Here is a 10,726-nt window from a genome sequence, read left to right as displayed (position 1 = left end):
GTACCAAGGTCAAAGAAGTCTTTACTTCAGTATGTCAAGAAATACTCAGTGAGAAGAAATTGGAGCACAAGGAATGGATTAGCCAACGGTCATTGGATTTGATTAGCATTAGAAGACAATTGAATGCAGAGACAAATGCAAGTAGAACAAGTGGATCAAAAGCGGACGCATTGGAGCTGTACAGGACAACAGCTAAAGATGTAAAGAGATCAACGAGGAAAGGCAAGAAGGAATTCATGAACAGGCTTGCAGAGAGGGCAGAGGAGGCAGCAGCAGGAGGGAACATGCGAATCCTTAACCAGACTACAAACACTCTTTCTGGAAAATATGGGGAACCAGAAGTAACAGTAAAGGACCAAGAGGAAAAATACCTATTTGGAAAGGAAACTCAGTCAAGACGATGGGTGGAGCATTTCAACAGTCTCCTGAACAGACCACCACCAAGTAACCCGCCAAACATCCTGCCAGCAAGAAATGAGCTACCAATCTACTGTGATGCCCCATTGAAACTAGAGATTATGGATGCCATTAAGAAGCCGGTCCTGATCAGATTCCACCTGAGGCCCTAAAAACAGATGCCAATGTGACGGCAGACCTCCTTCTCCCATTGTTTATCAGTATCTGGAATGAGAGCAAGTTGTTAAACTACCTAAAAAGGAGGATCTCAGCAACTGCAGCAACTACCGAGAAATCACTCTTCTCTCAATACCAGGAAATGTCTTCAACAGAATCATTCTGGAGAGAATCAAGTCTGCAACAGATCCAAGACTTCGGGATGAACAGGCTGGTTTTCGGAAAAATCGGTCAACCACAGACCAGATTGCTACACTGAGGATCATAGTGGAACAGTTCCTGAAGTGGAACTCCCAGTTGATCGTCAACTTTCTTGACTATGAGAAGGCCTTTGACAGCGTAGACCGAGCAACACTGTGGAAGATACTGAAACATCACGGAATCCCACACAAGTTGGTTGACCTCATCGGATGTATGTACGAAGGGACAAGTTGCAGGGTTATACATGATGGCCAGCTCACTGACAGCTTTGACATCGAGACCGATGTGAGACAGGGATGTTTACTATCACCTTTCCTCTTTATCTTGGCGATCGACTGGCTGATGAAGGAAACCACCAGAGGACACAGAAACGGTATACAGTGGACCCCATGGACACAGTTGGACGATCTGGACTTTGCAGATGACTTGGCGCTTCTGTCACACTCTCAGGAACAGATGCAAGCACTTTCAGAAAGTCAAGCAGCTGCATAACAAGAAAAGTGTTAGATTAGAACCCAAAGGGTAAAAGATCAAGGGGAGGACCACGTAGAACCTGGAGAAGAGTCATGGAAATGGATGTACAGAAAAGTGGGAGGACGTGGAGTGACATCAAGCGACTAGCCCAGGATAGGGAAAAGTGGAAAGTGTTTGTTCATGGCCTATATCCTGATCCAGGGTGAGAAAGGCAATGATGATGACTTAAGTACGGCTAGATGGTTAGGCTAGCCGTTCTTAAGAATGGCTAGACTATTAGGCTAGCCGTACTTAATAATGATGGTTGAATTGTAAATGAAATTTTTAGTTGGCTATGCCTAAAGATTTCAGAGGTGCCTTACTGATTTGCATGTATTTTAAACCTGAATAACTACTTGATCTATATCTAATGAGACCTGTGTACTCAACAGGTTTGAGTCAATAGGGCCAAACCTAGATCTAAGTACGGCTAGACTTTCAGGCTAGCCGGCTAGCCACTTCGGTAAACAAATGGATCGTGGACTGTAACAAACGGAACTACAAGATCACCCACTTGTCTCCTTTAGGTAAATTTTTACTTTCACTCCCGCGATCAGATGAACTGCTTCAAACTTCAGTATTGTTTGCTGCAGACCATACATAAAGCCACTAAAACTGTCGCAAATCAATTATTTTCAAGAAAATTTCAAATCTGTCTATAAAATATCAAATTATGGGTTAACATAGAGGGGCATGCCCCCTGTAACACCCCAGATTTTCTTTTACCCCAGTGGGGCAAGCCCCCCTGGAACCCCCCCACGATTAGTCCAAAGCACAACTATAATTAGATATATTTCAAAATCTATTAATTTGTGACGGAAATGAAGTTGATATTCGTGTTCAGGGCATCAATATTTAGTAGAAAATGGACAGCTGATATCAGCTAAGTGTGAGACAGGAGGGAAAGTAAGAAAATACCTCCTTTTATTCTGTTCACGTGATAGATTCTCTGATATGTTTTGATTTCTACTTAGCCTACGTTACCCTAAAGTGTAAAGACAGTATTTACTGTATTAAATTGTCTTTCCTTCTTTAATTCCTTCTTTAATTCCTCCTTCTTTTACTTCTCAGTTTCATTACTTGTTAGATCATGTACATATATGTCTATTCAAAGTCAGCATGTAAAATTTAAATCATGTGTGTAACTTAGTGTAACTAGTTTTTAAAACTGGTCACAAGACAAGTCAGAGTGTGAGAGGGGAGATAATTAAGGGAAGGACTTCCATAACGAGGACCACCCAAACAAATACAGTCGAACCTGCCATGATGGCCACCTGTACAAATGGCCACTTTCCATTTCCGCCCTGCGTTTTTTTCGATATAATATAATTTAATGTGTGAAACGGGCACCTGTCCAACGCGGCCGCGGCCACCTTTTATTTTAACACACAACCCGTATCACACCAAACAATAACACCTGTCTTAGACGGTCACCTTAGTGACTGTATTACGTTTTGTCATTAAATAAATCTTGCATGGGCCCGTGGCATTGTGGGCAAGCCATCATAATCCATTCTCCTGCCGTTATTGTTAGGTAGTCCCTCCAACCGATCATGTTGCATAGGCCCCTCCCACTGTTGACCAATAGGTAACCCATTTTCAGCTTCAGGTGAGGGAAGCGTGTGATCCCTCATAACCTGTAAAAGACCCGCCCAGAACTCGTACACAAATCGTAAGTGAGAGGAGTGGTCCCTGTTTACCCAGTCTGTAACAAAGTAACAATAGACGTAAACATGAACTTGTGACAAAAACGTCGCTAGTTCTCCGTGTGGTGACGACTCATGTGTTTGTTTTACCTTAGCGCTCGGTCCTCCTTGTCTGACACATTTTCGTTTTATTGTCATCCTTGCCCTTGCACAAAAGCAGCTACAAAATTTTACAAAAGAAAATAAAAGCCAGCAGAAAAGACAACAACAATGCGGCAACCTTCGGTTTGGACCTCAGAAAGGAATTACTTGTTTTCTTGATGGCTAATGGCCAGCTCTATTCAGACCCGAGTCCGAATATAATATTTATCTATTCGAACTCGAGTCTGAATATATAATGGGTTTTATCTATTTGGACTCAGGTCCGAAAAAAATGTTTTATTTACTCTGACTCAGCTTCTAAGTGAGTTATAATGTGAGTGTAAGGAGGTTAATAATATAAAACTAGAATTAGAACTAAAATTGCCTAGACTGTGTAATTGTGTCAAAAGTCTAAGTCTAAAGACGGCACTCTCATCAGATCTACCCAATGGCAGTGTCTAAGTACACGGTAACCGACAACTCATGGTCTTTCCACCTCCACTACAGCATCATCATTACTTCCACCACCATTTGTCTTTCCACGTCTTTAATTTCTTTTTGTTGTGTGCTATAGTTTTTCTGTAATTATTTTTTAAAAATCACATCGCACAAAACCGACAGCCGTGTCCTCTTCCCACCCAACACCTCTTCCCCCAGCAAGCTGAGAGTGCAATATCGCTTTGCACAATCTCATTGGTCGACCTAATTAACTTTGCCCCCGGCAAGGTCAACTCAACTTAATTGTTTTGGTCAAAATAATGATCCAGGGAGGGCCAGTTTAGATAGATCTAGTAACTGGATATTAAAGCTCACGTATCGATCGTTATCATTATAATTTTTAAAAATTTCAGAAATGCTGGAAATATTTAGGAACAAGGGTCGGAAGGGACGTCATTCTGAACTCAATTCAGAGTCCAAATATAATTTTTGTCTATTAGGACTCGAGTCTGAATAGTCACTTCGTTTCTTCATCTTGATCAGTCCTGCCTAAGACGGGCACTTTTCTCCTTGACAATGGGTGGCCGTCTTACACAGGTTCAACTGTGCAAGAAAGAGGAGACCGGCCTACCTAACTGACCCTAATCCTATCCTACCCCTCCCCCAACCCCTACCTCATACCCTATCCCAAACCCTCACTCTACCTCTACCCCAACAACCCCTTCCCCAAATCCTAACTCTAACCATAATCCTCTGCTCTATTATAATTCTATTTCATAGTGGTTGCTCGTTATAGAATTCTTCTGATAATCAAGTTATAGGCCATGCCCATATGAGGTTCAGTTCAGCTCAGTTTCTGGCAGCTTCACTGATGGCCTGACTCGTGGCCTTGAGAACCAACATTACACATGTTTGTTCTTAAAGATCATTGTTGGTTTCTTCCAGTTTGTGCCATGCTAGTAGCTTTTCTCCCTCCTTGGAGGAAAATCTGGCTAGCCTCGAAAACCAAACCAAACCAAACCAAACCGATAGATTGCCAATAATCATATAAGTCGGAGAGAATGATCCGAGGGACTATAGATCTCTGTTGCTCAGGGTGAATATGACAAATTAAAGTAAGAGGGAGGGAAAGAGAGGGACTGAGAGATGACGTGCTGATAAAATAGGTGATTATGTGTATATTTTGTGTCATGGAAGCTGATGGAAGCACACTTTTCATAATGGTTTAGATTTGGCTGATTTTAAAAATAGTAGATCAGGAGCATCCAAGGAGCACCACCTGCTTTCGGGACGACCAGTCCTAGACCTAAATTTGTCCCCACTACAACTACAATTATTACACACACATTCACAATTCAATGTGTAGTTCTCAGCCGAGAAAGGTCCTGTCTGAAAATTTACAAAGTGGTCTGACAATAAACGATCATTTCTTTCAAAAGAAGCTGAGAATGCCCTGATCTGATGAAATTCTGTTTTTATAAAAATAAATTTCCGATCTTAAAGCCTGTTCCCAATCACCTATCCTTTGATATTATCTGTCCACTTCCTGTGCCCCCCTCCCCCCCCTGCACTACCTCTATCCACTTTATGTTGTCCTTGCTCCTATCCAGTGGCGGTGGGTGGGTGAAAATATGGGTAAATAAGAAAGGTTGAGTTCAATGGTGAGATTTTGTGAATTCAGAAGAAATTCTAGATATGTGTGGTGAGTGTATTTGTTCATGTCATATGTGCGTGTGCGTGTGCGTGTGTGTGCATGCATGTGTGTCACATACAAACACACTTTAATGCTCACATGATACAACAGTAACTAGAGATAAGGCCATGTAGTCTCAGAGAGCAAGATATTTCTAACGAGGGCCCAATGAGCTTGTTTTGGTTACTGGATGTCTGAGGAAAGTGTGTCATGAATGAGCCCTCGGTAACAACAGTTTTTGCAGGCTCTCATTTGTTTCTTTTACCTTTTTTCGAGAAGACTTTCATAGAAAGGAGTGTGGAAACGGGCTAGTGCTTATCTGAGCCCTACAGACATTTGATTGACTGTTCATTTACTATAGTTGTAAATGGTGACAACCGTACGGTAATTGGATAAACGAGCAATTGCGTGTGTTTACTTCACACAACTAAAGGTGGAAGATTCTGTAGCAATCTTAACGGTCTCAACTGGATTTTTCATTGATGAAAAAAACATTCATTTACGCTGGGAAAGAGTTGAGGTGGGACTGGGTGGGGCTCAAGCCCTTTAGCCCTTCACTACGCCCGGCCACTGCTCCCATCACTGTAAGGTTTGCCTCTTACTCGAAGTTTCAAATGCAGCTAGCCTGTTACAGTCAGATTTGCTCTAACAGCCACTTGTCCAAGACAATCACCAGTACGAATGGCAGCTTCCAACTCCTCCCCCACCCCCCTGCTTTTTTTTTCGACATAATAATGATATGATATTATTAATGACACTGTCCAAGACGTCTATTACCTGTTTAAGCCAACCATTCTTCTTTTCAGTAATGGCTGGCCTTCTTAAACACAGGGATGCCAATCAACCTTTTAAAAAATAGCTGAAAATCCATACGCCACGGTCTCGCTAACATATGACTATCAATTTGAAACCCAAAGGGTGTACATAGAGTGGGTTTTTATTTATTTTTTTCTAACTGTAGATTCTATCTCGATCTCAATAACGGAATAGTGGCTCAGGATCAAAATACAGCAAAAAAGCAGAAAAGTGGCATCCCTTTAAACAATTTCAGCTATACTACATGATAAAGATTTTTTTTAAAATTTCATCCTCTTAAAAAGCAAATCTTCAGCTCCGATATGATTACCCCTGTATTATAATTTATACTGCATAGTCTGCATCACATATTTTGTTGTGCTGTTCAATAAGTTTCAAAGTCCATCAGTTGTCATCATAACGGAGTTCTTTGGCCTCATGAAGCAGGCTTCCTCACTTTTATCCTGTAACAGTTGATCAACAGCTGACTAGGCATCAGCATGGTATTTAATTTATGAAGGAGAGGGATGGGCTTGGTGAAGAAATGAGATGCTAAAAGCGAGTCTTTCAGTTCTGTATACCCCTGGGGAAAAGGTGACAAGTCTTGAAAATTGAATCCACAAGTGAAATCAGGGCATAATGTACTCTTTCTTTTTCTGGTCCACCACTCTTCAGGGTCAAGAACCATATCATGAACGTAATATTTTGTACGTCATATAGCTCATGACTGTTAATTTCTTCCTTTGGTGGATCAAATGAAATAATTTCCAAAACAGATGAAATATGGGCAGTTATCATAACAAGTATTTAAAAAATGGCTTTGAGTACAAATATAATATTAATAAAATACAAACCTTTCAGAATTAATTTTTCATTTCAATTTCTGTTATGTCATTCAGTTCTGTGAAGGAGAAAGTGAACTTAAGTGTAAAATTTCTTAACTTGATGTGTTCTCTTTTTTTCAGTCTTTAAGGTATTTTTACTTTACATACCATGGATTATGTCGACTTAAAAATTATAAAGAACTTACCCTTTAAAATTAGCCTTGTGTCGGACTTAATGACAAACAAGACTACATATTATTATTTTTGAGATTTTTTACTGCTTTAACTGGAGTTTTCAGATTATTTTCTTTTTCGTTTTTTGACAGATAAGATATCCCTGAAGGAAACGAAATGTCAGGTTTTGATATTCTGACAATGATGTTTGCAGACATGAGTCTGCCAGGCTTTGAATAAGCTGTTTCAGTCTGATATATGAGTATCAAAAGTCACGATGGGTGACTGGATTTGTACTGTGTGCACTTTGAACAATAAATTGACAGCCACTAATTGTGAAGCTTGTGGAGCAAAGAGAACCATAGACAGCAAAACTACAGGTGTGTCCAATGGTGCTTCCAAAAATGTGCAAATAAATGGAAAAACAACAAACAAATCCAATGGGCAACAGAAAGCTGTAGACCAAAGTAAATCTGTGATTAACATTAGCAGTGAGGACGATTCAGATGACAACGTGATTGTCGGGATGGGAGGAGACGGGGATAAGCCAACAGACTCTGAAGAATGGAAATGTCAACGTTGCACACTCCTGAACCCGAAGCACCTCCATCGATGTCAAGTCTGTGAGTCTCCTCGGAGATCTAGACTGCCAACCCTGTCAGATGTTGACCCTAGCTTCAAGGAAGTTTCCTCTGGAACTGAGACAAAAGAAGGTGCAGATAAAAAAAATGGGCCTGTTGCGAACAATACAAATAAGCCAGCAATGGATAAAGCAAAGGGAAATCCTGTACCGAGTGGCCATAGTAAGGAAAAACCGATGGAAATCGATGGGGAGGAGTGGAAATGTCTTAAGTGCACTTTCAGTTGTAATCCAGAGTGGTCAACGACATGTGAGTCATGTGGGCAGCCCAAGGTGCCAGATAAACGGAAAAGTGTCTCTCCTCCAAGCCCTGTTGATATCAGCAAGGATAAGGTGACTTATATTCACAGACCTAATAAATCATCAACCATTCAACACCCGGAGGAAGCTGGGTCTTCATCCTCCTGGGACTGCTCAAAGTGCACTTTCAAAAACAGAGATGGCGATGTTTGCTTCATATGCAAACTCCCTCGAGAGAATTACGAAAACACACAGTCATGGCAGTGCCAGATGTGTACGTTAGTGAATGCTCAGGAAAACACTGTTTGCTCTGTGTGCAAGCAGCCTAGAGGGGGGCCTTCTTCCATTGCTACTACCTCAGCTCAACCACCGAAGCCAGGCCACAGAGCAGCGGTGGGCAAGACAAGTGACACAGCCCAGAAACCACATTTTGATCTCCACAGACAAGAGAGCTCACTCGTGGAAGACATTCGGCGTATTGAAGAGAATGAGGCTTCAGAAATGAGGCAGACTATCATTCAACATTGCAGAACTGTGAGTTTGGACTTAATGTTTTTGAAATTGTGCTAATTTAGTGGCAAGAACAACTCAGTGTGACTTTCAGAACGTTTTTTGTCCTCGCATTTTCCTCTAAATATCAAGTTACATTTTTTTTTCTCTTTAACCGTATCCGTACACCTTGGGGATATTTTGTACCCCCTGGGTTATATTCTTCACATTTTAGAATACTTTTAGTACGAAGATCTCTTTGAAACTTTCAGTCTTTCTCAAAAAATCATTTTGACGGATTGCTATGCAAAGCGCACGGATCGGATTAACTAGTACATTTCCTCTTTGAAAGTGGTGGCACAAAGTTCCCCACATCATATGGATATGATAGTAAAACACGACATATACGGATAGGGTTAACCTCTTATTACTTGTACATATTTATATAAATATAAATTTCTTAAAAATGATTGATGTTCCATCTTGTAAATCAGAATTTTAACTGACACAATGGCTGTGGAACAAAAGAATATTGTCACATTATATTTATTATTGATCCCATTTAATTTCACAAAGTATTGTCGCTTAAAGTCTTGAGATGTAAATCTATGTCTAATACATTCCGAAGAAAAAGCATGGCTCCCTTATTTTGTGCAATGTTTATGAGATTTGAAACAACCATGAAATTCAGACCTGTGGCAAATATCCTTCCTATATCTTAAAGTATCTGTTTTTGTTAACCCTGTGTTTCATGAAATAATTTTTCCTTAACTATAGCTTAAAATTTTTGCATGCACACTAAGACTTACCTGTATTAAGTTTATCTTATGCTCTTATTCTTTGTACGTGTGTGTGATGAAACACCAAACCAATTTTCCAGTGCCGGGACAATAGAGATCGATCTTTTCATATCCCGTTTCTATGTCCCTTGCAATTTTTGCAAAAAAATGTAGTCATATTATCCTCATTAGTTTTTTATTTTGTTTTTTGTTTACCTTCTGTACTTTTCAGACCGGGTACCCATTTGTGGATGATTCCTTCCCTCCTGCTCCAAAGTCTCTGCATAGAGACCCGAAGCATGGATTTTGTGATGTACCTATCAAATGGAAAAGACCACACGAAATCGCAACGCCGAATGAGATGAGACTTCCATGGGTAGTGTGTCGTACCCCATTACCCGAAGATATATCTCAAGGTGTACTTGGTAACTGTTGGTGAGTATTAAAAAAATGTCAATGATTTTACTCCGCCATCAGCACATTGAAGACTTTTGAGAGGGTGGTTACTGGTCGGAAATCTCAATTTTTGTGCTATTCACAGCTATTTGAAGTGGGGTGGAGCCATTGGAATGTTGTGTGATATCTTTTCAAGAAGTTAATAAACTTAAGCTGCCCTGATAAACTTCCCCACCCTATTCAAATCTTGACATGTTGTGAATGGTGATGCGATGTCATTGCATTGCACTGCGTGCATGATAATATAATGATATTGTGCACTCAGTGAATAGTGCTGTGAGTAGCGATTGTTGAAAAGTGAATGTTCTGTTTGGATTTTTTAAAAGAAAGAAAAATTCTCACAGTATTCGAATGGTTCAAGTTCAAAAGTAGTATCCTCAGGTTTTGAATCAGCAAAGTTTCGCTTCCTCAAAATGGCACAGCACTAGTCGATATCACTGCGAATCTCAATCATTTTAAATGATCCTTCTGATGCACATTGTTGTGCGGATTGTGACCTAAGTCATAGGATTGTTTCAAAATCTGAAATGTTGAACCCTGCATCAAATATTAACAGTGGGTGGTTTGCGGGTGCTCTGATATGGTTTGCTCCTTCTTTCCTGTCAAGCATCTATCGTCCTTATCTCTCCTCCTTCTTTTTTGTGTATGTTACTCTCTTGTAACACATGTATTCTTCAGCACTTATATGACCTTATTGTGTTGCAAGTGCCATAAAATTCTACTAAAAAACTAAAACTAAAATATTGACCAATATTATAAGATTATAAGCCACTGTCGGGTGCTCAGGTTCCTCAGTGCGCTGGCCGTGCTAGCAGAACGACGCCACCTGGTGGAGCATATTGTACTCACAACCGAGCTTTGCCGGCAAGGTGTGTATCAGGTTCGACTCTGTAAAGACGGGTTGTGGAAGACAGTTCTCATAGACGACTGCCTTCCCTGTGACCCTTCAGGAACGCTTATTTTTTCAAAGGTATGACATCCTTTTGCCTCATTCTCCAGAGTCTCAGTATAACAAAAAATATTTGTCACTCCCATTTTACCAGAACAAAATTATCTTGCTGCCCACGTTGTTCTTGTATTGCAAAAAGTAGTTATTCCAGTTTTCCTTTTATGATATTTTCATT

At 40.4% G+C, this 10,726-nt stretch overlaps 1 protein-coding gene across 2 annotated transcripts in view; it reads left to right on the top strand.

Annotated features, from left to right (window-relative positions):
* LOC101862405 (calpain-D) overlaps positions 1 to 10,726 on the top strand; it is a 34,669-nt gene that overhangs the window by 2,197 nt on the left and 21,746 nt on the right. For both annotated transcript variants that reach the window (XM_013080803.2, XM_005095301.3), the window contains exons 2-4: positions 7,151 to 8,412; positions 9,379 to 9,581; positions 10,389 to 10,572. In XM_013080803.2, coding sequence (XP_012936257.1) covers positions 7,276 to 8,412; positions 9,379 to 9,581; positions 10,389 to 10,572 — 1,524 coding nt within the window. In that variant the 5' untranslated portion in view covers positions 7,151 to 7,275. The remainder of the gene's footprint in view (positions 1 to 7,150; positions 8,413 to 9,378; positions 9,582 to 10,388; positions 10,573 to 10,726) is intronic.

Source organism: Aplysia californica, unplaced genomic scaffold, assembly GCF_000002075.1.
Source record: "Aplysia californica isolate F4 #8 unplaced genomic scaffold, AplCal3.0 scaffold00100, whole genome shotgun sequence".
In the NCBI taxonomy this organism is placed as follows: domain Eukaryota; kingdom Metazoa; phylum Mollusca; class Gastropoda; order Aplysiida; family Aplysiidae; genus Aplysia; species Aplysia californica.
The sequence above is the reverse complement of the archived record's forward strand: the minus strand, read 5'-3'. Positions and strand labels throughout refer to the sequence as shown.